Source organism: Podarcis tiliguerta (genome assembly GCF_965153285.1).
Source record: "Podarcis tiliguerta genome assembly, chromosome: 3".
Lineage (NCBI taxonomy): Eukaryota > Metazoa > Chordata > Lepidosauria > Squamata > Lacertidae > Podarcis > Podarcis tiliguerta.
The window spans coordinates 1429025-1452085 of record NC_139536.1 but is presented as its reverse complement, the minus strand read 5'-3'; the positions used below and the strand labels follow the sequence as shown (position 1 = coordinate 1452085).

Here is a 23061-nt window from a genome sequence, read left to right as displayed (position 1 = left end):
CCAGTCACACTTTTCTGAAGTCACTCAGCCCCACTCACCTCACAGAGTGTTTGTTGTGGGGGAGGAAGGGAAAGGAGAATGTGAGCCACTTTGAGACTCCTGAAGGGGAGTGAAAGGCGGGATATCAAATCCAAACTCTTCTTTAGAACTGGATAAGGAACCTGATGATGTTGTCTGACTCCCAAGTCCTACCAGCCCTGGCCAGGATGGCTGACAGGAACATGGGAAGCTGCCTTATAGAGAGGCAGGCCATTGGTCTACCCAGCTCAGTACTTGGAGATGCCAGTAGGTACTGAAACAGGGACCTTCTCCAGCATTGTCCAAAGGGTGCAGTGTTGCTTTACTACTACTACTACTACTACTAATAATAATAATAATAATAATAATAATTTATTCCCCAGCCACTCTGGGCAGCTTCCAAAAAAGCACAAAAATAGAATAACCTATTAAACATTAAAAGCTTCCCTAAACAGGGCTGCCTTCAGATGTCTTCTAAAAGTTTGGTAGTTATTTTTCTCTTTGACATCTAGTGGGAGAGCGTTCCAGAGGTGGAGAGCGTTCCACAGGGCAGGCATCACTACCAAGAAGGCCCTCTGCCAGGTACCCTGTAACTTGGCTTCTCACAGCAAGGGAACCGCCAGAAGGCCCTTGGCACTGGACCTCAGTGTCCGGGCAGAACGATGGAGGTGGAGAGGTTTACAAAAACCTCTATAGCCATTTCCCCCTCCAAGGAATAGAGCCAGCCTATGAATCATCCCAGTCTGAAGCTTGCGTTTACGCTATCTTCCAATGGCTAAGAATTATCAACAAACCTGGGTAGTCTGCCTTGTTGCTCAACGAGACGTGGAGGGGAAGAATTGATTGCTTGGGCCCTAAAAACGTTCCAGACACATCAGACACCTTCAGTCACGTCCTGGCACAAGAGATGAGAGCCCTGCGGGATTTGACATCTTTTTGCAGGGCCTGCATGACGGAGTTGTTCCGCCAGGCATTTGGCCAGGGCTCAGCCTGACTCCCCTTCTCTTTTTGTATAAGAACTAGTATGAACCAGTATTCTCACAGGCCCATATAAGAACAGCGTAAACCGTTGGGCCTGATGAACATTTACTGTTCCCAACCCTAATCCTGCAGAAAGCCATCTAATTCGATTTTAATTTGATCCTGACTTGTTTTTAGGAGGTAATTTAATTATTGTTTGATTTTACACCAATGTTATATATTTGATGTTAGCCGCCCTGAGCCCAGTCTCGGCCGGGGAGGGCGGGATACAAATAAAAGGTTTTTTTAACCACCGTATTTTTCGCTCTATAAGATGCACCAGACCATAAGACGCACCTAGTTTTTGGAAGAGGAAAACAAGGAAAAAAAATATTCTGAATCCCAGAAGCCAAGAAAGCCAGCAAAAGCCAGCTGCCCTGGCTTATGGGATAGCCGCGCACGGCCTCTCCCGGGCAAAGGGAGCCTTCATCCCCTGCCTGGGAGAGGCTGCGCGCAGCTAAGGGTCCCCCAAGAGCCGCGCTCCCTTTAAAGAGTGTGTGGAGTGTGTGTGTGTGTGTGTGCGGCTCTTGGGGGCTTTTCTATGAGGTGGGGGAATTCCCCCACCTCCCGCAAACGCCAGCAAGAGCCACGCACTCTTTAAAGGGTACGCAGCTCCTGCGGGCTTTTCTACGAGGTGGGGGGAAGACAGCCCATCAGTGACGGGCTGTCCTTCTCCCTCCTCGGGGAAAAGCCCGCAAGAGCCGCGCAGAGGGTGTGTGCGGCTTTTCCCACCTGCCTCCCGCCTGCATTCGCTCCATAAGACGTACACACATTTCCCCTTACTTTTTCGGAGGGGAAAAGCGTGTCTTATGGAGCAAAAAATACGGTATTATTATTACTGAGGGATGAAGCTGACTGGTCCACAAGCCCCTCTCCACTGTGGCTCAAAGAGGCAGCATCTACAAGAGGAAGGTCACAAGGGAACACGCAGCAGCTCTGCCCTCACCTGCTCTCTCGTCAACTACTCTCATTGCTTACATTATTCACTGTAGCCATTGCTTTAACTGCTCATTTCATTCTTCATATTTTAAATAAACCAAAATAAAAAGCACAGCAACCTTTTGGGGGTTAATGGTGGGGAGAGAGAGAGAGAGAGAATGAATTAAATGCTTCACGGGGTGGTTTATGCTGCATTTGCTTGCTTAATATACAAAATGGCTTGTGTGAAATCTGTTGGTGGATCTACTGAAGTGAAAAAAGATTACCATGTTAACTCCTTTGGATCCTCTCTGCCTTTGGGTGTAACCTAGGCACCACTTTCTGTGCCAAGGCAGAAGTGCTTTTGTCTGCCAGGAACCCGATCAGTCAACATCCAGTCCTTTACAACGGTTCTTTGTGGCTTCTCACAAGATCATAAATTTACAACATTTCTGTACTGCCTTTGTCAAAACAGATCCCAGGAGACCGTGGAGTTATATATTAGTTAAAGTCTAACAGAATAAAACACCAGCATTAGCAAATGTAATAAGAGACAGCAGATAAAAATTACAAAGCTAACAAGGGATTACAGAAATAAAATTGCCAAAAAGATAGCAAAGTAGACATGGAAAGGCCCGGAGCCAGCTGGACTCAGATGAAAGGGGAAATATAAGGAAGGAGACTCCAGTAGTACAAAACACTTGGCAGGACAACAAACATCGCAACTGGATGTTGGGAAATTATCGCTGGAAACTTTTTGGGATGGGGGGGTGGGACAGAACAAGACAATCTTGAATCATTGAGTGCTGCATATATATATATATAGAGAGAGAGAGAGAGAGAGAGAGAAACTCACACCTGTTTTGTGGGAAACTATCAAATCAAGGTTCTGGCCCCTGATATACTGGGGGAGGGGGAATGATAAGCTTTTCTTTGCATTTAGAGTAAAATTTAAAAAAAGGATCCCACCTCCAGTCTTATACAATGCAGAGAAGGAAGGGCTCTAAAATGTGATTTTGCTGTCAGCTTTACTAAGGAGCGCGATTCATTTCACAGACTAATGACCATGACAAGTACAAAAGAAGAGGATCTGCTGGATCAGGCCAATGACCTCTCTAGTCCAGCCTCCTGTTCTCACAGTGGTTGACCAGACGCCCCAATGGTAAACCCGCAAGCAGGATCCGAACACAAGAGCACCATAATAATAATAATTTATTATTCATACCCCGTCCATCTAGTTGGGTTTCCCCAGCCATTCTGGGCGGCTCCCAACAGATTTTATTAAAAACACGATAAAACATCAAACATAATAAACTTCCCTAAACGGGGCTGCCTTCAGACGTCTTCTCAAAGTCTGGTCGTTGTTCTTCTCTTGGACATCTGATGGGAGGGCGTTCCACAGAGAGGGTGCCACCACCGAGAAGGCCCTCTGCCTGGTTCCCTGTAACCTCACTTCTCGCAGTGAGGGAACCGCCAGAAGGCCCTTGGAGCTAGACCTCAGTGTCAGGGCAGAATGATGGGGGTGGAGACGCTCCATCACTCTCCCCTCCTGTGGATTCCAGCAACTGGTGTTTGAAGCATTGCTGCCCCTGACTGTGGGGGCAGAGCAGAGCCCTCCCGGCTAATAGTCGCTGATAGCCTTATGCAGGGCTCAGCAAACTTTTTCAGCAGGGGGCTGGTCCACTGTCCCTCAGACCTTGTGGGGGGCCGGACTATATTTTGAAGGGGGGAAGAGATGCAAGAGCACCACGCGCCCCGGTGGCAAGCGGCAGGGGCTGGCGGCGGAGGGACGATGAGCGGCGCACGAAAGGGCTCCAGAGAGCGGCTGCTTAAAATGGCGGCCGCTCAAGCGCTGCTGCTGCTGGCACCAACAAAGCTCAGCCTCCTTCCTCCTCTAGGCAGGGCAGGGAGAAGCCAGGAGGAGGAAGGGAGGAGGCGCCGCCGCCATGTGAGAGAGAGGGAGGAGGAGGGAAAGAATGTGTGCGCTGGCAATCCACGCGGCGATTCCCGGACCATCCATGGGCCGGATCCAGAAGGTAATTGGGCCTGATCCAGCCCGCAGGCTTTAGTTTGCCGACCTGTGGCCTTATGCTCCATGAATGTGTCTAATCCTCTTTAAGCCACCCAAGTTGGTGGCCATCACTGCCTGATGCAGGGGCAACGTCCATAGTCCATCTCTGTGCTGCACAAAGAAGGACCTTATCTTTCCTGGAAGTTCCAACGTTCATTTTCATTTGATGTCAACCAGTTCTAACGTTATGAGGGGGAAAATTCTCCATTCGGTTTGTCCACACTATGCAATTTTTTTTTACATTTTATGTCACCTCTTGCTTGCCTTTTCTCTAAACTAAGAAGTCCCAAACGCTGTAACCTTTCCTCACGGGGGAGGTTGCGCTTTTCTGAACCTTTTCAGACTCTATGATAACTGTCACTGCCAAACTACATTTGCCATTAGCACTCATTTGCTCAGTTTGGAGGGGTCCTGTTGGAGCTCTTCCTAATCTGTTTTTGTTTTAGCCACCCTGAAGAATTTCAGCAAACTCAGCCACCCCACTGCTCACCCTTGTCTGGACCATTTAAGAACAAGTTAAAAAGCCAAGGTCCCAATACAGATCCTTGGGAGACGGCACTTTCTACATCCCTCCACTTGGAAAACTGTTCATTTATTCCTCCTCTCTGCTTCTTCCTACTTAACCAATTCTTTATCCACAACTTCTCTTATTTCATGTCTGCTAATCTTACTCAGAAGTCCTTGCTACCTTATTGAAACCTTGCACCCCAGGGCATAAAGAGAGGCTCAGATCAGGACTTACCAAACATCTTCTGGCCAGCCATGTTTTATTAGGTCTTCATCTGCAAGAAAAAAGCCAAGCCAAGCAGTGAGCAGAAATAATTCCCTCTCAGTCCTCCCTGAGAGCCAGGTTACAACTGGACCTTTGGGACAGGGATTCTCACTTGATTCCACTGGGTCACAAACCAAACTGTGAAACAGGAAGATCTCTCTGGAAACAATGGAATTCAGTACTAAACTTTCAAGACAGGAACCATTATTTCAGTTTGAAGCATGCTGCAAATTTTGAATGCTGAAGTTCCTAACTGGATCTGAGCAGATGTGTAGCACTGCTGAACGATTAATGCAACACTAGCAGTTGAAAAAGGTGATACAGACACACACATTTCCCTGGGTTGTCTCTGCAAGGGAAATGCTTTGTGCACTCATTAAGTATTGTGAGACAATAGAGGTCTCACCTTTTAGAATTTGGCTTCATCTGGTTAGACATGCACAGGATTGTGCCGCTAAATGTTTCTTCAGTTTAAAAACACAAACAGATTTCTAGAGAGATATTGGGAGATTAGCTCAGAAATAATCTGGAAGTAGCTGTCTCATTTCAATAAAGGTGCTCTAAACAACCACCACTGTACAGCAAATATAAGTAAGTAGGGAAAGGCCCTGTGTAATTAATATTACTAAATATATTTATGTCTGTTAAAATGACCTCATATTTCAGTGCATAAATTTAGGTGACCCTTAACAAATAGGGACAGATGATTGCTACTTAATCTTATGAAAGACTTATTAGATTAGCACAATTTGGGACAATTGCCTGGTAGAGAGGACATAAATTCAGAGGAGATTTCAAATGTTATTTTAAAGGGACCAAGCTCAAACAACAGAACAACTCTGGAAAACATTTTCCTTAGGATTAAAAACAATGTTGGTATCTGAAACGTCATGGGTAACCATCAAAGAGTAATTTTAACAGTTGCATGTGCAAAAATAATCAGCCAGCTGATGTATTTCAAGGAACTGCTCATTAATTTCTTGAACTCCTACCAAACAAAATTGCTTTCGCAATTTCAATATTATAACATATTATAATTGGAAAGTCTGTGACAATGAAAGTAGAAACAGTTTTCCCTTTCTTTTGAAAGTCAGGCAACTTTCGGGCTACAAACTAATCAGAAAAAAAGAATCTATGAGATGACTTGCTTTTGAGAACGTATTTCAAAGCTGTTGCTTCATGACAAAAATTGGATACAGATACGCACCATTTAGCTAAATGCCAGTTTATACATCAGAATTGCCTGACTGGCCTCATTGGATTCCAATTTTAAGATAAAATCCCCCACCCAATCTCAGTGGGGCTGAGATCACGGATCAAGCACTTGCTCACAGTCCTATGTTAGGAAGTGAACTAAAAGCAAGAAAATGCCCTTATTAAAAAATGCTAATTTTCATCAGCATTTGGCTCAAATGAGGAATATCTTACACAGAAATAACATAAACATGTTTGTGCCATCAGCGTTTTGCTGAAATGCAGTCTGAGGCACCCAAGAATTGACTCTATTAGTTCCATTCCCAATCGCGGGTCCAGAAGCCAGTTTCTGCATGTGTTGTAGAGGGAAGTGAGGGGCAGATGGGGCTTGCCAACCTGGGAAGGGAGCCCATCTAGGAGAAGAAAAGCTCTTAATCCTAAGCCTATCCTGCCTTGTGGGATATCTTCGGGACGAGAAAAGGCTAAGGAGTAAACCAGAGGTCAGCAAACCTTTTCAGCAGGGGGCCGGTCCACTGTCACTCAGACCTTGTAGGGGGGCCAGACTATACAGTGGTGCCTCGCAAGACAAAATTAATTCGTTCTGCGAGCTTTTTCATCTTGTGAATTTTTTTGTCTTGCGAAGCACCACTGTGTATTGACGGTTTCCCATAGGAATGCATTGACGGTTTTTTTAAAAAGGCGCAAGACGTTTTCGTCTTGCGAAGCAAGCCAAGCCCATAGGGAAATTCGTCTTGCGAAGCGACTCAGAAAATGAAAAACTCTTTCGTCTTGTGAGTTTTTCATCTTGCGAGGCATTCGTCTTGCGAGGTACCACTGTATTTTGAAAGAAAAAAAAATGAACGAATTCCTATGCCCCACAAATAACCCAGAGATGCATTTGAAATAAAAGGACACATTCTACTCATGTAAAAACACACTGATTCCCGGACCGTCTGCGGGCCGATTTAGAAGGATAATGGGGCCGGATCTGGCCCCTGGGCCTTAGTTTGCCTGCCCATGGAGTAAACCCTATACAAATCGGGAGTGGAGTCCCTAAGACAGTTGGGGGGCGCCTTGAATGCCTCCTTCCAGGAGCTTCTGCTGGTGCCAAAAGTCCTTTGAACCACATCAGTGAGACCAAGGGGGGGGTCTTCTCAATTGGGCAGTCCAGGACCTCCATGCACACTGCCCAGGTTTGCACCCTAAGGAGGTCACGTCGGTGCTGCTAAGGCAGCAGTTTGACTTCACCTCTGGAGGCACACTATCGTCTCTCAAGACAGACAAACACCAAGAATGTCTGCATGCTTGTGCAACAAGATTTTGGGTTTCCCTCCCTTCCAGGGCTTGCAGAGCAGATTTTGGGGACACACAGGTGGCTGAAAGACAGAGAAAATGTGGAACCAGGCAAATTCCCATCCACTGGCTCCTCTAGAGGTTGTTGCGTTGTTAAGGGTGGACATTTTATTTTTTTTGCATGTTTTTATATTAAATTAGTGTTAATGCAGTTGCCTTTCACTTCAACGTCTCTAGAGGTACTTTTGTTTCCCATAAATTTTACTCCTGGACACTGTTTTGTATCAAGCTATCATAAAGTGTCAGGGATTTAATGCTAAAATGGTTTTTGTTTTCAAAAACAATGCTGGGCAGGGGAATCCCCAATTATCAGAATAAAGGCTTGTTTTTTGCCATACCAAAGAGCCAATGAGTTCTGACTGAAGATGCACAACTTATCAGAAGGTCTGTTTTAAAATAAAAATGGGGTCAAACACAAAATACATAAAATTGATTCCATCTTGACAGGCATATCCAGAGTGTTGTACTTACTTTCGTATTTATCTTTTCCCATGTAAATTGTGTAAGCAGCGCCAGGAACAACTGAGGGGAAGGAAAAGGGAAACAAAATGAGCCAGAGTTTCAGATCAAACCCCACACAGACACACAGTGTGTGTGTCCCCCCCCCAACTTATTTGCATCCCACCCACTACAAAATCCACTGTATAAGATGATAAGGTGCTGCTCTAGCTCAGAGGTTCAGAAGCTCTGTTCCAGGACAAGATCTCCCAGAAGTTCTTTCAGGTGGCCCAGATGTGAAAATGCCAAGAGGCGGCCCCTCTTCAGTCTCACAGGTTTGGCAACAATAAAGAGGGAGGAAACCCCCAATAATTCTAACAACCTACTGTACAGGACTATTGTGAGGATGAAATGAAAGAGTGCGGGATAACTAGGTATGCCACCTTTGATTTTTTGACTTTGGCAGATTTCAAAAAAAAGTCTTCAATGTTGTGGCCCCTGAGCTGCCAGAGGGGGCTGTAGCTGAAGCATTCAGAGAAGTGGATCAGGATTCTGATGTCCATATCAGCTCCAAAGACTTTGAATCGGCAATGAGCTATGGACAGTGTAATGGTTCTAGGGGTTGCTCGTGCATAAGCCGGTGCCAACACCTGGCTGGATTGCCTGAGTGAACCTTTTCTGTCCGGACAGCCACTCACCCGTGGCTGTCTCAATCGCAGCTGGTGAGCCAGCACCAGCACAGCACACGGAAACGCCATTTACCTTCCCGCTATTTATCTACTTGCACTTAAGAGTGCTTTCGAACTGCTAGGTTGGCAGGAGCAAGGACTGAGCAACAGAAGCTCACCCCACCACGGGGATTCAAACCACCAACTATGTGATCAGCTAGTCCTAGGCACTGAGGTTTTACCCACAGCGCCACCCACGCCTCTAATAAATAGATAAAGGGGGAATAAACCGAGGCGAGGACCACCCCCCCAAAAAAACAAGTCTCCTCCAGCACCAGAATTCAAAAGCTTCCATTCTTCGGCGACCAGCCTTCTTTATGGTCCAGCTCTCACTTCCATACATCACTACTGGGAAAACCAGAGCTTTAACTATACGGACCTTTGTTGGCAAGGTGATGTCTCTACTTTTTAAAATGCTGTCTAGGTTTGTCATTGCTTTCCTCCCAAGAAGCAGGCGTCTCTTAATTTTGCGGCTGCTGTCACCATCTGCAGTGACCATGGAGCCCAAGAAAGTAAAATCTCTCACTGCCTCCATTTCTTCCCCTTCTATTTGCCAGGAGGTGATGGGCCCAGTGGCCATGATCTTCGTTTTGTTGATGTTGAGCTTTGTCCATGGAGTTTTCTTGGCAGGGATACTGGAGTGGCTTGCCGGTTCCTGCTCCAGGTGGATGATGTTTAGTCAAAACTTTCCAATCTGACCTGTCCATCTTGGAGCCCAAGAAAGTAAAATCTCTCACTGCCTCCAGTTCTTCCCCTTCTAGTTGTTGTTGTTGTTATCATCATTCTCCCCCACCCCCAGTATACTGCTTTTTTGTATTTTGAAAAATAAGAAATAAAGAAATTGGTGTGTGTGTGTGTGTGTGTGTATAACTATGTGCTGGAACCCTGAGCTCCCCTGAGGGAAAGGGAGAGATGCGATGAAGCAACAGCAGCAACAGCCCCGAACTACCTCGCGGGGTTGTTGTGAGGATGAAACGGTGTGCTTCTTGGGGGGGTCCCCCCCCTTCAGCTCCTCTGAGGAAAAGCGGGGGATGCCAATGAAATAATAATGATAATAAATAGATGCAGGGCGACTAAACCGAGGCGAGGACCCCCCCCCCAAAAAAAAACCAAGGCCCTACGGAGAGCGGGAGGGGCGCGGTGGGCGTGGCCGGCGCCTCCCCCCTCAACCCAACCCCCCCCCCGCGCCGCCTACCGTTGGACGTGAAGTAGAACACCATGGCAACGGGCCGCCGGACGGGTCTCCTTCGCGTCCGCACCGGGTGGGGGGGGCGGGAAGGAAGCCAGAGGCGCTTCCGAGCGGCGCAGGAACAGCGTCCAGCGACTTCCGGCGGCGACGGTGACGTCTTCCCGGAAGTGACGCTGCCCTCACTTCCCATAGAGTTAGGAATATTGGGGAAGGGCCCCTCGGAGGCCTTTCGGCCTAGTGGGCTCGTTGAGGAGAGCGCGGCGCCCGGGTGGGAGCCTGGGGTTCAAATCCCCTCACCTTCGGCGAGGCCAAGTCGCCGCCTTTCGCCTCGGGAACGAGGAACCCGTGTGGGGACCCGTCAGGCATTTTGGACTACGACTCCCGTCATGCCCTGGCATTGGAGTCGCCGCAGGGGCTGATGGGAGTTGGAGTCCGAAAGGAGAAAAGCGGTGGGCGGGAAGCGGATTCGCCATTGCGAGGCCTACCTCGCGGGGCTGTTGTGTGAGGGGCGAAGCTCTGAGGAAAGGAGGTCCGCGCCTGCTGTTTATAGGAGGAGGTCGGGATATAAAATTAATATTAGACTCATAGAATTGTATGTTTGGAAGAGGGCGCAAGGGTCATCTAGTCCGACCCCCTGAAATACGGGGATTTTTTTCGAACCATGACCCTGGGATTCAGAGGATCATGCTCTACTAAATTATTATTATTATTATTATTATTATTACGCTGCCCTTCCCAGTTCAGGAAACCGGGCTCAGGGCGGCTAACAACAAATTTAAAACACTTAAATGATGCAACAAAAAACAGCATAAAAGGCAGTATAAAATGTGAACATAAATAAATTCAGAATTCTAAAATCATTTTGGGGGGAAATCCATCCAATAAACATTAGATGATCACCAGGGCTAGCTGGCTAAATTAGTCCTATTTGGGCCAGCGAGGAGGCCAGGGGAGAATTAGCTGTGGGGTCTCAGAGAGGGTGATCTTCATAAAAAGGGAAGGAAGGGGAATAAAAGATCAGGCTGAATTCAAATTAAAGGCCAGGTGGAATAGCTCTGTCTTACAGGCCCTGCGGAAGGAAGTTAAATCCTACAGGTCCCTGGTCTCATGGGACAGAGCATTCCATCAGGTCGGAGCCACCACTGAGAAGGCCCTGGCCCTGGTGGAGGATAGTCTGACTTCCTTAGGGCCCGGGACCTCTAAACTATGATTATTCATGGACCTTAAGGTCCTCTCCGGGCAGACCAGGAGAGGCAGTCCCGTAAATACGAGGGCCGTAAGCCACAAAGGGCTTTAAAGGTCAAAACCAGGACCTTAAACCTGACCCGATACTCCACCGGGAGCCAGTGCAACTGGTGAACCACTGGGTGAATATGCTATTTTAATTATTATTTTTTTTAAAAAAAAAATATGCTGGCTGAACCCTTCGTTGCAATTAAAGGATTGTTTTTCCTTTTTTTTATTTTACATAAATTATTGATGGTAATAATTAGAAATAAATGATCCCCAAGAAGGGCACAATAAAACAATTATAATAATGCAACAATAGACTTTCCATGCTCACTCCATGCCCATGCATGGCACATGGTTTCCCCACAGAAGCTCCTGGGAACAATTTACAGAGCTACAATTCCCAGGAAGCATAACAAACTACAGTACCCATGAGGCTTTCAGAGGCGGAGTGAATACTTTAAATGTGCGAATGTTGGGTTTTGAATCTGTTGGATGCACTTAATCTGCCCTTGGTTTTTTTTTAAAAAAACCAAACAATACCCTAAAACGAGAGCATATGAGAAACAAATACCAGCAGCAATGACGGAAATGAATATACTTTAATTTAATTTTATCTTCAGCCCATCAAGATCCAGAATGGGCTGTAACTAAGATGTCCAGGGAAATAGCCTCACCAAGGGTTCAAAATAGCCTTGGGTCAACACACTTCAGGGAGTTTAGGGTGAGCTCAGGGTGAGAAAAGTGACACCAACCTATGCCAGAGCCAGCGGGGTGTAGTGGTTAGTGTCCAGGACCAGGATTTGGGAGAGAACTGGGTTCAAATCATCCCACTCGACCAGGAAGCTCCCTAAGGTGACCTTGGGGGCCAGCTTTGGCCTGCCTCTCAGCCTGGCCTGCCTCATAGGGTCGTTGCTGGGATGAAAGGGGGGGGGAACAGGTGCACCTCTTTGGGCTCCTTGGAAGGAAAAGGTGGGTTATAAATGCAAGGATTGTACTGGAGTAATAAGCTGCGCATGTGCCAGGCGGGGTGGCGCACACCAGGGCACCGCACCAGCCCAGTCCTCAACGCCAACGCTGCTGGGCACACACTCACGGGGTGCAGAGGTTTGGTTCAGGCCTGGCCACTAGAGGCAAGCGGGGCCGTGATGTGCCCTTGCAGGGAGGGACGCAGCACAGCAGGCAGGACGAAACGGGGATCCTTGCACCCCCAAAAAACCGTGCCCCAGGGCTCAGGCTCCCCTGCCCCCCCCCAATGCTGTACCCCTGACCACACACTTTCATAATCTTCTATCATGTCACCTCTCACTTGCTTTTTCTCTTAGCTAAAAATCCCCAAACGCTGCAGCCTTTTTTCATAGAGGAGTTGCTTCACCCCTGGATCATTTCGGATGCCCTTTTCTGATCCTTCTCCAGCTGTATGACGATGATGATGATGATAATAATGATAATAATAATAATAATTTATTATTTATACCCTGACCATCTGACCAGGTTTCCCCAGCCACTCGGGGCGGCTTCCAGCAAAATATTAAAATACAATAATTCTTCCCTAAACAGGGCTGCCTTCAGATGTCTCCTAAAAGTCAGATAGTTGTTTACTTCCTTGACATCTGCTGGGAGGGCGTTCCACAGGGCGAGTGCCACTACCGAGAAGGCCCTCTGCCTGGTTTCCTGTAACTTGTCTTCTCACAGGGAGGGAACCACCAGAAGGCCCTGGGAGATGGACCTCAGTGTCCAGGCTGAACGATGGAGGTGGAGACGCTCCTTCAGGTATACTGAGGTCATTTAGGGCTTTCAAGGTCAACACCAACACTTTGAATTGTGCTCAGAAACCTACTGGAAGCCAATGAAGGTCTTTCAAGTCCCAGTCTGGCTGCCGCATTCTGGATTAGTTGTAGTTTCCGGGTCACCTTCACAGGTAGCCCCACGTAGAGCGCATTGCAGTAGGCCAAGCGGGAGATAACCAGAGCATGCACCACTCTGGTGAGACAGTCTGCGGGCAGGGAGGGGCTCAGCCTGCGCACCAGATGGAGCTGGTAGACAGCTGCCCTGGACACAGAATTAACCTGCGCCTCCATGGACAGCTGTGAGTCCAAAATGACTCCCAGGCTGCGCACCTGGTCCTTCAGGGGCACAGTTACCGCATTTGGGACTAGGGAGTAGTTTCCGGGTCACCTTCAATGTCATACCCTCCCACATTTCTCCGGTGAAAACAGAGACTCCTATTCCATACCCTCCCACATTTCTCTGGTGAAAACAGAGACTCCTATTCCATACCCTCCCACATTTCTCTGGTGAAAACAGGAACGTCCTAAGGAAAATGGATGCGGGTGGCGCTGTGGGTTAAACCACAGAGCCTAGGACTTGCCGATCAGAAGGTCGGCGGTTCGAATCCCCGCAACGATGGGGTGAGGTCCCGTTGCTCAGTCCCTGCTCCTGCCAACCTAGCAGTTTGAAAGCACGTCAAAGTACAAGTAGATAAATAGGTACCGCTCCAGCGGGAAGGTAAACAGCATTTCCATGCGCTGCTCTGGTTCACCAGAAAGGGCTTAGTCATGCTGGCCACATAACCCGGAAGCTGTACGCCGGCTCCCTCGGCCAATAAAGTGAGGTGAGCGCCACAACCACAGAGTCGTCGGCGACTGGACCTAATGGTCAGGGGTCCCTTTACCTTTAAGAAAAGCAAGACATTCCCTGTTCAAATTAGAAACTTGGATGGCTTCTGTCCATCTGGGAAAGAGGGTCTGCAATACCCAGGACAAGCATACTTGAGTTTCAGGTCCTCTCATTTCAGAATTGAAAACTCAGCTGTGGGGCAGGAGCCACTCTTGGGGGTTCAGGGGGCAGTTGCCTCTCAGCCCAGCCCAGCTCAGAGGGCTGGATGAATGCCACCCATTCTGCTGCTGGCTGACTGATCACAGAGAGGCCCTGAGCCAACCAGGGTGGACTACAGAAGACATTTGTGATGCAAGCGTTACCTCGGGAGAAGGGGCCCTGCCTGGAGTCCGGCCAGAGCAGCTGCCTTGCCCCAAGACCATGCTGGCAAACCTGCTGGATGCCATCCCAAATAGCTGCCATTTGCTGTTGCTGCTGCTGGTGGTGCTTTTGTTGCTGTTCGCCGGTAACTGGGCTGCTGAAAACGTGAGAATTTCCTGGGTAAGTAAGGCTCAGCCTTTGGACCCAGGTGAGATCTGGGGTTCTGGTTCTTGGCACTGAGAACGGCGTAGCCTACCAACCGGTTGCTGCTGGACTCACTGCCTCAAGTGGGAGAGAGTTCCACAGTCTAACTACGCTGCATGAATGAGGGCTGCATTTTATCTGCCCTCAATCTTCCAACATTCAGCATTGTCGAGCATCCGCGAGGTCTAGCATTGTGAGAGAGGGATAGAATTTAAGTTCCAAGAAAGGAGACTCCGACGAAACATTTGGGGAAACTTGTTGATGGGAAGAGCTGTTTGACAGTGGAACTGGTGGACTCTGCTCAGCTTTAGCTGACAATCCTGCATTGCAGGGGGTTAGAATAGATGACCTTTGGGTCTCTTCCAACGCTAAGATTCTGTGATTCTCCCTCTGCTTTCTCCATGCCGTGCATAATTTTAAAAACTTTTAACAAACTATTCTGGCACCTCTCATGTGCCTTTTCTTTTTAAAAAGTCCCAAATAACAACAACAATTTATTATTTATACCCCGCCCATCTGGCTGAGTTTCCCCAGCCACTCCAACAAAACACTAAAATACAATAACCTATTAAACATTAAAAGCTTCCCTAAACAGGGCTGCCTTCAGATGTCTTCTAAAAGTTTGGTAGTTATTTTTCTCTTTGATATCTGGTGGGAGGGCGTTCCACAGGGCAGGTGCCACCACCGAGAATGCCCTCTGCCTGGTTCCCTGTAACTTGGCTTCTCGCAGGGAGGGAACCGCCAGAAGACCCTCAGCACTGGACCTCAGTGTCCGGGTAGAACAATGGGGGTGGAGACGCCTCCTCAGGTATACTGGACCGAGGCCAGTAAATGCTAAAAACTTTCTTCATAGAAAATCTGACGAAAACAACCGTTTAGTTTTCCTGGCTAAACATGTTTAGCTCCCTCGGGAGGTGGTGGACCAGGGGCGCCAACTATGGGGGGCTGTGGGTGCCTGAGGTCTCTCAAGATCTTGGAAGCTGAGTTTCGGTACCACTGGAAGTCAGGTTCCAAGGCCCGGGGGGGCGGGGACCTGGGGCCCAAGTTGTCTCCCCTGTGGTGGACTCTCCTTGGAGGTTTCTAAGCAGAGGTTGAATGGCCATCTGTCATGGATGCTTTTAGCTGAGATTCCTGCCTTGCAGGGAGTTGGACTAGAGGACCCTTGGGTGTCCCAACTGTATGAAACTAGCCCTCCCCTCACTTGTGATTCCTAGCTGCAAGGCGCTTTCAGATGCAGATCACCTAGAATCATAGAATCCTAGAGTTGGAAGAGACCACAAGGGCCGTCGAGTCCAACCCCCTGCCAAGCAGGAAACACCATCAGAGCACTCCTGACATATGGTGGTCAAGCCTCTGCTTAAAGACCTCCAAAGAAGGAGACTCCACCACACTCCTTGGCAGCAAATTCCACTGTCAAACAGCTCTTACTGTCAGGAAGTTCTTCCTAATGTTTCGGTGGAATCTTCTTTCTTGTAGTTTGGATCCATTGCTCCGTGTCCGCTTCTCTGGAGCAGCAGAAAACAACCTTTCTCCCTCCTCTAGGTGACATCCTTTTATATATTTGAACATGGCTATCATATCACCCCTTAACCTCCTCTTCTCCAGGGTAAACATGCCCAGCTCCCTTAGCCGTTCCTCATAAGGCATTGTTTCCAGGCCTTTGACCATTTTGGTTGCCCTCCTCTGGACACGTTCCAGACACGTTCCTCTGGCAGTGGAGGCAGAGGGACAGATCCATCTTTGCGCTCTCTTTGCACCAGCATTTCTCCTGGCCGGACAAAATGACCCTCCTCTCCTCTCTCCCTCTGTACTGTTCTGATGCTTTCAGAGGAAGCAGTGAGGGCCAATTCTTTCAAAGAGGATTGGACAAGTTCATGGAGGAGGAGAAGGCTATGGATGGCTCCCAGCCACAATGGCTCTGGTCTGCCTCCACATTCAAAGGCAGGAAGGCTTGTGAATTCAAGCTGCTGGGATCCAGAGGAGGCAAAAGTGCTCTTGGGCTCAGATCCTGCGTACGGGTTTCCCATAGAGGGATCCGGGTGGGCCCTGTGAGAGCAGGATCCTGGGCAAGATGATCCAGCAGGTGCTTCTTATTTTCTTAAGGGGGGGGGACAAAACAAAAACTGGGGGGAACCTGAAGCACACCAAGACTAACAGGGCCGGCACTACCATGAGGCAGGGTGAAGCAGCAGCCATAGATGGCAATTAGGGTAGGACAGGGGATGCGGGTGGCGCTGTGGGTGAAACCACAGAGCTTAGGACTTGCCAATCAGAAGGTTGGCGGTTCGAATCCCCGCAACGGGGTGAGCTCCCGTTGCTCGGTCCCTGCTCCTGCCCACCTAGCAGTTCGAAAGCACGTCAAAGTGCAAGTAGATAAATAGGTACCGCTCTGGCGGGAAGGTAAACGGCGTTTCCATGCGCTGCTCTGGTTTGCCAGAAGCGGCTTAGTCCTGCTGGCCACATGACCCGGAAGCTGTACGCCGGCTCCCTCGGCCAGTAAAGCGAGATGAGCGCCGCAACCCCAGAGTCGGCCACGACTGGACCTAATGGTCAGGGGTCCCTTCACCTTTAGGGTAGGACAGAGCTCTGCCTGTGTGACATGCAACCTGCCCTGCACCCACTGAACCAGGCCGCTGTCCTCGGGGTGTAAGGAAGGATGCTGAAATAAGATTCAGCCGTTTGCCCAGGAGGAGGAAACTCCTTGCACTTTGCTTCAGGCGGCAGAAAGCCTTGGACAGGCCCTGCAGACTACGAAAGGGATTCAGTCCCGCTCACCGTTTCCTCCCCTGCCTCTGTTGCCACCGCCTTGCTTTGCCTTCAGCTCTGTTCTTTTCGCCTTGCTATTCTCTGACAGGTTCCTCCTTGTCTCAAGAAGAAGCAGACCAAGCACCCAGCAGCATGGATAAGTAAGCAGCGGGCGCCCTCCCACCTTCCTGCCCCACCCACCCCTGTGGCAGCCGGGATGCTGCTGCTTGCGCCGCCACGCGGTTCATGGGCTCTTCCTTGCCTTTCTTTGCAGCACCTTTAGAAGGAGCAAGAGACATCAGCACAGACACAGAAGTGAGATGGAACACAAGCACAGAATCGGGAAAGAGGTGAGCCTCGATTTCTGCAGTGCAGGGGGTTGGACTGGATGGCCCCAAGGGGGTCCCTTTCAACTCTACAATTCTGTGATTCTATGAAAAATCAGACAGGCAGCATCATCTGTCCCAGTTCCCCAAAGGAGTATAGACACTGAGAGTCATCTAGACCATGGGTAGGCAAACTAAGGCCCAGGGGCGGGATCTGGCCCAATCGCCTTCCAAATTGGCCCACGGACGGTCTGGGAATCAGCGTGTTTTTACATGAGTAGAATGTGTCCTTTTATTTAAAATGCATATCTCGGTTATTTGTGGGGTCTGCCTGGTGTTTTTACATGAGTAGATTCTGTGCTTTTATTTAAAATGCATCTCTTGGCTATTTGTGGAGGATAGGAATTCGTGAGAGCCAGTGTGGTGGTAGTGGTTAAGAGCGGTAGGCTCGTAATCTGGGGAACCGGGTTCGCTTGCCCGCTCCTCCACATGCAGCTGCTGGGTGACCTTGGGCCAGTCACACTTCTCTGAAGTCTCTCAGCCCCACTCACCTCACAGAGTGTTTGTTGTGGGGGAGGAAGGGAAAAGAGAATGTTAGCCGCTTTGAGACTCCTTCGGGTAGTGATAAAGCGGGGTATCAAATCCAAACTCTTCTTCTTCATTATTATTTTTCAAAATATAGTCCGCCCCCCCCCACAAGGTCTGAGGGACCCTGCTGAAAATGTTTGCTGACCCCTGATCTAGACAGACCACTGGCTTGATCCAGCACTCTTATGATGTTCTTATGCTGCCCTGCTTCTCTGGCTTTTTTAGGTCGTGCGAGACCCTGAGCTTGCATCGCACTCTGCACACCTTGGACAAGAACATCCAGTATCTCGCCTGGCAAATGCAACGCATCAGCGGCACGTAAGGCACTCCTAGACAACACCATGCGCAGGGTGCACCATGCACCCTGCGCTTGCAGATCCGAGCTTCCTTGGCACAGAGACGCCTTGACGAGCACACACACCGGATGCCCTCCAGATTATTACTATTTTAATATTTGTATGCCGCTCTTCATGCATAGATCTCAGGGTGGTTCATGGCAGAAAAGCGAAAGGTGAAAAGACAATGTCACTTATTGGATCAAAACTCCCATGGTCCCTGACCAGGGGCCACACTGGCTGGCAGGAGTGCCAGCTTGGCCCCGTGACCATGGGTGCCTGGGGCCGTGGGTGCCATGCAGTGTGCGTGGCCCTGGCACTGAAATTTGTGGGTGCCCGGCCCCTTCATGGTCGGGCACTCAGGGCCCCAGGGTGTTGGCAGCTATGTTGGCTGGGGCTGGTGAGAGTTGGCGTCCAACAATGAGAGTTGTTTGAGAGTGGAAGAGATTCCCTCGGGATCTGGTGGATTCGCCCTCCTTGGAGGTTTTTAAGCAGAGGTTGGATGGTCAGCTGTCCTGCATTGCAGGAGGTTGGACTAGATGACTCTTAGCGTCCCTTCCAACTCTAGAATTCCTTGCATTAGGACTATTCTTTGAAATAATAATAATTTTATTATCTATACCTTGCCCATCTGGCTGGGTTTCCCCAGCCACTCTGGGTGGCTCCCAACAGAATATTAAAGATGCGATAAAACATCAAACATTAAAAACTTCCCTAAACAGGGCTGCCTGTTTAAATACAATAATTTATCCAATATTAAAAGCTTCCCTAAACACGGCTGCCTTCAGATGTCTTCTAAAAGCCAGATAGTTGTTTCTTTCCTTGACATCTGAGCCCGTATAGCATGGGTGGGCAAACTAAGGCCCGGGGGCCAGATCCGGCCCAATCGCCTTCTCAATATGGCCCGCGGACGGTCCGGGAATCAGCATGTTTTTACATGAGTAAAATGCATCTCCGGGCTTTTTGTGGGGCATAGGAATTCGTTCATTTTAATTTTTTTTCAAAATATAGTCCAGCCGCCCACAAGGTCTGTGGGACAGTGGACCGGCCCCCTGCTGAAAAAGTTTGCTGACCCCTACCGTATAGAGTCCTTTTGCAGGTTCTCTGTCGGTAGGAGAAAACAACAGAGGCCAGTCAGAGAATATTGAGAAGCAAAGCAGCTAGTAAGCCTGATCTTTATTAAACTGTTGCAACAGGGTCCCCGCTCCCCACACGCAGGAGTGAGGAGAACCCAGAACAATGGTGTGCAAGCCCTTATATAGACTTTTGAAATTGCTCACCCCGTAGTCCAAGATCACCCCCCAAAACGTCATACATACATCACAGGAGGAGGTGGTCTACAGCAGAACTCCTGCCTGCTAGCATACCTGATAATGGTCACTGATTGCATTACCTGGGCAGCCTGGCCATTCTTTGGTGATGGGAAATACTTTAGTTCCTGAATCCAGGTCACAGGCTCACACTATTCATACACAAATACTCCCTTAAGAGAGGATTTGCAAGTCAAAAGACAATGGGAAGGCTTTCCCCATTTGCCTCCCTTCCTGCAGGGGAATATTTGAGGTCACTGGGAGAGTCAAAATGGCTTCAGGATTGCTCTCCCGTACTATTTCAGGCACATGGCCTTCTCGGTAGTGGCACCCATCCTGTGGAATGCCCTCCCATCAGATGTCAAAGAGATAAACAACTACCTGATATTTAGAAGACATCTGAAGGCAGCCCTGCTCAGGGAAGTTTTTAATGTGTGACATTTTAATGTACAGTGGTACCTCGCAAGACGAATGCCTCGGAAGACGAAAAACTCGCAAGACGAAAGAGTTTTTCGTTTTCTGAGTTGCTTCGCAAGACGGATTTCCCTATGGGCTTGCTTCGCAAGACGAAACGTCTTGCGCCTTTTTTTTTAAAACCGCCAAGAAGAACTCAGAGAAGCTATGAACTATGCCGAGCAGGGCACCCAAGATGAACAGGTCATAGTGGAGAGTTTTGACCAAACGTGATCCGCCTGGAGCAGGAACCGGCAAGCCACTCCAGTATCCCTGCCAAGAAAACTCCATGGACAATGCATTCCTATGGGAATCCGTCAATACACATTGGTGCTTCGCAAGACGAAAAAACTCGTAGAACAAAAAAACTCGCAGAGCGAATTAATTTTGTCTTGCGAGGCACCACTGTATTTTTAATCTTTGTTGGAAGCTGACCAGAGTGGCTGGGGATACCCAGCCAGATGGGCGGGGTACAAATAAATTATTATTATTATTATTATTATTATTATTATTGTTGTTGTTGTTGTTATTGTTGTTATTGTTGTTATTGTTATTGTTATTATTAAAGTGTGCATTTATGAGTATTTATTCTATATTTGAGTCCATAACATTATAACATTCTGTTGCTGGTGACAAACAAGACGAAGTGAAAGAAGACCTGTTCTGACCTCCTTCCTTTGCCTTTCTGTCTCTCCCACCCGACCCCCTCCAGGATCTCGCGGACCCCGTCCAATGTCTCCATGGGGTCCGTCACCTCCATCTGCAGCTGGGGCCATTCCTCAGGAGGAGGAGGAAGAGATGTAGAGGAGGAAGAGGTCGAAGTTGACACCACCTGCTACAGCTGGTCAGCAGTGCCCCCCTCCCTGGCTCCTACCTCCCTGGACAAAGCAGCGGCAGCCCCAGCAGCTCATCTCCCCAAACCCCCCAGGGTGGTCTGCCACCAGCCCCACCACCAGCCCCACCACCAGCCCCACCCCTGCCCCAAGCAGGACTCCAGCCTGTACCAGAAGCGGCTGCAGGGGCAATGGGGGAGTACCACGCCCTGCTCGGACTCCACCACCAGGCGCATCTGCACCCCCCCTCCCTGGCACCCCGCAAACAAACACCCCAGCGGCCCGGCCCACCCACTGAAACCGCCCAACAGGATCGGCTTCCTGGACTACAAGTCCCAAGAGCTGCTCAACTGGCACGTCCACACCAAGCAGCGCCAGAAGGAAGAGGACGCGGTGCTGGCGATGCTCTCTCACAGGGACCCCAGCCCCAAAGGCAGGGCCTGGGTGGTCAGCCTCGAAGCTCCCAAAGGCGGGGTCCCTCAGTGGGCCGCCAGCCCGCAGCTGCCCACAGGCCAGAGGTCGCGCAGCCGCACGCCCCCTCAGCCCCACCCGGCAGGCCGTCAGAGCCCGCCCAAGATCCTCCACGTGCGCAGCCCGTGCCCCAGGCCCCCCACGCCGCCCCGGGAAGAGCTACTGACTCCTCCCATCCTCGTATGCAAGACCGTGAGTCACAGCAGCCTCCGAGGCCTGGCCGCGGGCGAGGTGGGCAGTGAGGCTGCCAAGGAGAGCCTGGAGACCCTACTTGGCCTCTTCGGTCCTGGCAAAAGCCCCCTGGCCAAGGAGCTGAGCAGACCCGGCACCCCCAAGGAGAAGGAGAGGGATGTCGGGGGCAGTCGGAGGCCCCACAGCAACCCCAAGGAGACCAGAGCCGCCAGCCCCAAGGCCAGAGCCGCCAGCCCCAAGGCCAGAGCCGCCAGCCCCAAGGCCAGAGCTGCCAGCCCCAAGGCAAGAGCCGCTAGCCCAAAGGCCAAGCCCCTGGAGATCGAGATCAGCGCCACCCTGGACCGCAAGGTGCGCCGCCTGAGCTGGGCCGACGCCACTGCACCCGAAGCCCCCAGGCCGCTGGCAATCCGTGATGCGATGAGCGCCACCCGCCCGCCAGTCCTGGACCCGTTATTCATGTGCCAGGCGCAGCTGGAGATGCCCTGCTTGGCCCTGGGCCCGGCCAAACTGCAGCAGGAGGTGTGCCAGCCTGCTGTGCCGCCCGGCAAGACCCCGTGCCTGGCCCACGCGCTGGTGGAGTCGCTGGACCAGGACCAAGCCGTGCAGGACCTGCACCAGGCCCTGGCCAAAGGGCTGGGGAAGGGGCGCGGCCGGCCGTGCGTGGAGTACCCCGTCTGCCTGCTGTGCGGCCGCTGCACCCCCTACTGCCCCCACCCGCCCACGCGGTACAGCCCTTCCCTGGTGGTCTACCCCCGGCTGAGCGTGCGCGAAGGCGAGGTCCACATGGGCCTGGGCTTCTTGCTGAAGATCAAGCGGTCCGAGGCCAACGAGTGGGGGCTGGTGTGCAAGCCGGATGCCTCCCGGACGCGCCCGGGCAAAGAGGGGCAGCCCTCCAAGCTGGACAGGAGCAAGGGCAAGCGGCGGAAGAACAAGGCAGCCGCCCCCCAGCCTCGAGAGCCAGAGAAGGTTGTCCGCCTGCACAGGCCGCAGTCGGAAGAGAGGCTGGACATGAGGCCTAAAAACCACGGCCGGAGCGTCCCAAAACCCGCCCCGCCACCGAAAACGAAGACCGAGCCGGAACTCCGAATGCCGGCCCCCAGCACGGTGCTTGCCGTGCCCCCCAAGAAGCGCCCCAACATCCTGAAGCGGTTGCTACTCTGCATCAAGAACGTCTGGGCGAAGGTGCGAGGCAAACCTGCCAAGCCCCCCAAGAGGCAGGCCTCCCCGCCTGCCCTGCCCAAGTCCCCCGAGAGGCCGTGGTCCCCTTCGTCCTCTCCCGACGACTCCAAGCCCCCAAACCACGAGGGGATCTTGCTCCACAGGCAGGACTCTCTGCTCACAAATATAAATGCCGTGGAGCCCAGCCCCAGGCAAAGTTCCCGGAGGGTGTCCCTGCAGCTCGGCACGCCCAAGGCGCCACGGAGCCCGCAAAAGTCCGGGGCGCTGAAGAAATTGTCCAGGCAACCCTCCCCGGTGCAATTCAAGAAGGCCTCGTCCAAGCAGAAATCCCACAGGAGCAGTGCGCCCTAAAGGCCTCGGCAAAGGCGCTCAGCCCGCTTGCCTTGGCGCGGAAAAAAGGCTCCGTGGCCAGAGGGCTGGGGAAGGGACCTTTGCTTTCCTTATCCTCTACAGGCGGGACACAGCTGGTCTGTGTTGCTTCGTTCCAGGCTGCAAATAAATTGGCTGGACGTTTA

The 23061-nt window shown here is 50.6% G+C and overlaps 2 protein-coding genes across 3 annotated transcripts in view; one reads left to right on the top strand and one right to left on the bottom strand.

Annotated features, from left to right (window-relative positions):
* CCDC25 (coiled-coil domain containing 25) overlaps positions 1–9906 on the bottom strand; it is a 22328-nt gene extending 12422 nt beyond the window's left edge. The window contains exons 1-3 of the mRNA XM_083432790.1: positions 9708–9906; positions 7818–7868; positions 4770–4809 (exon numbers count right to left, since the gene is read on the bottom strand). Coding sequence (XP_083288916.1) covers positions 4770–4809; positions 7818–7868; positions 9708–9891 — 275 coding nt within the window. The 5' untranslated portion in view covers positions 9892–9906. The remainder of the gene's footprint in view (positions 1–4769; positions 4810–7817; positions 7869–9707) is intronic.
* Positions 9903–23061, top strand: LOC310673844 (uncharacterized protein). 2 transcript variants are annotated; one of them, XM_083432567.1, is made up of 8 exons: positions 9903–10230; positions 12627–12733; positions 13729–14090; positions 16969–17020; positions 17134–17209; positions 17999–18091; positions 20584–21607; positions 21650–23061. In XM_083432567.1, exons 3-8 carry the CDS (start codon positions 13971–13973, stop codon positions 22895–22897), a joined length of 2613 nt encoding a protein of 870 aa, XP_083288693.1. In that variant the 5' UTR covers positions 9903–10230; positions 12627–12733; positions 13729–13970; the 3' UTR covers positions 22898–23061. The 2 variants fall into 2 exon arrangements, with proteins under 2 accessions (XP_083288693.1, XP_083288692.1); XM_083432566.1 differs by lacking the exons at positions 9903–10230; positions 12627–12733 and having other exon boundaries at positions 13694–14090; positions 20584–23061.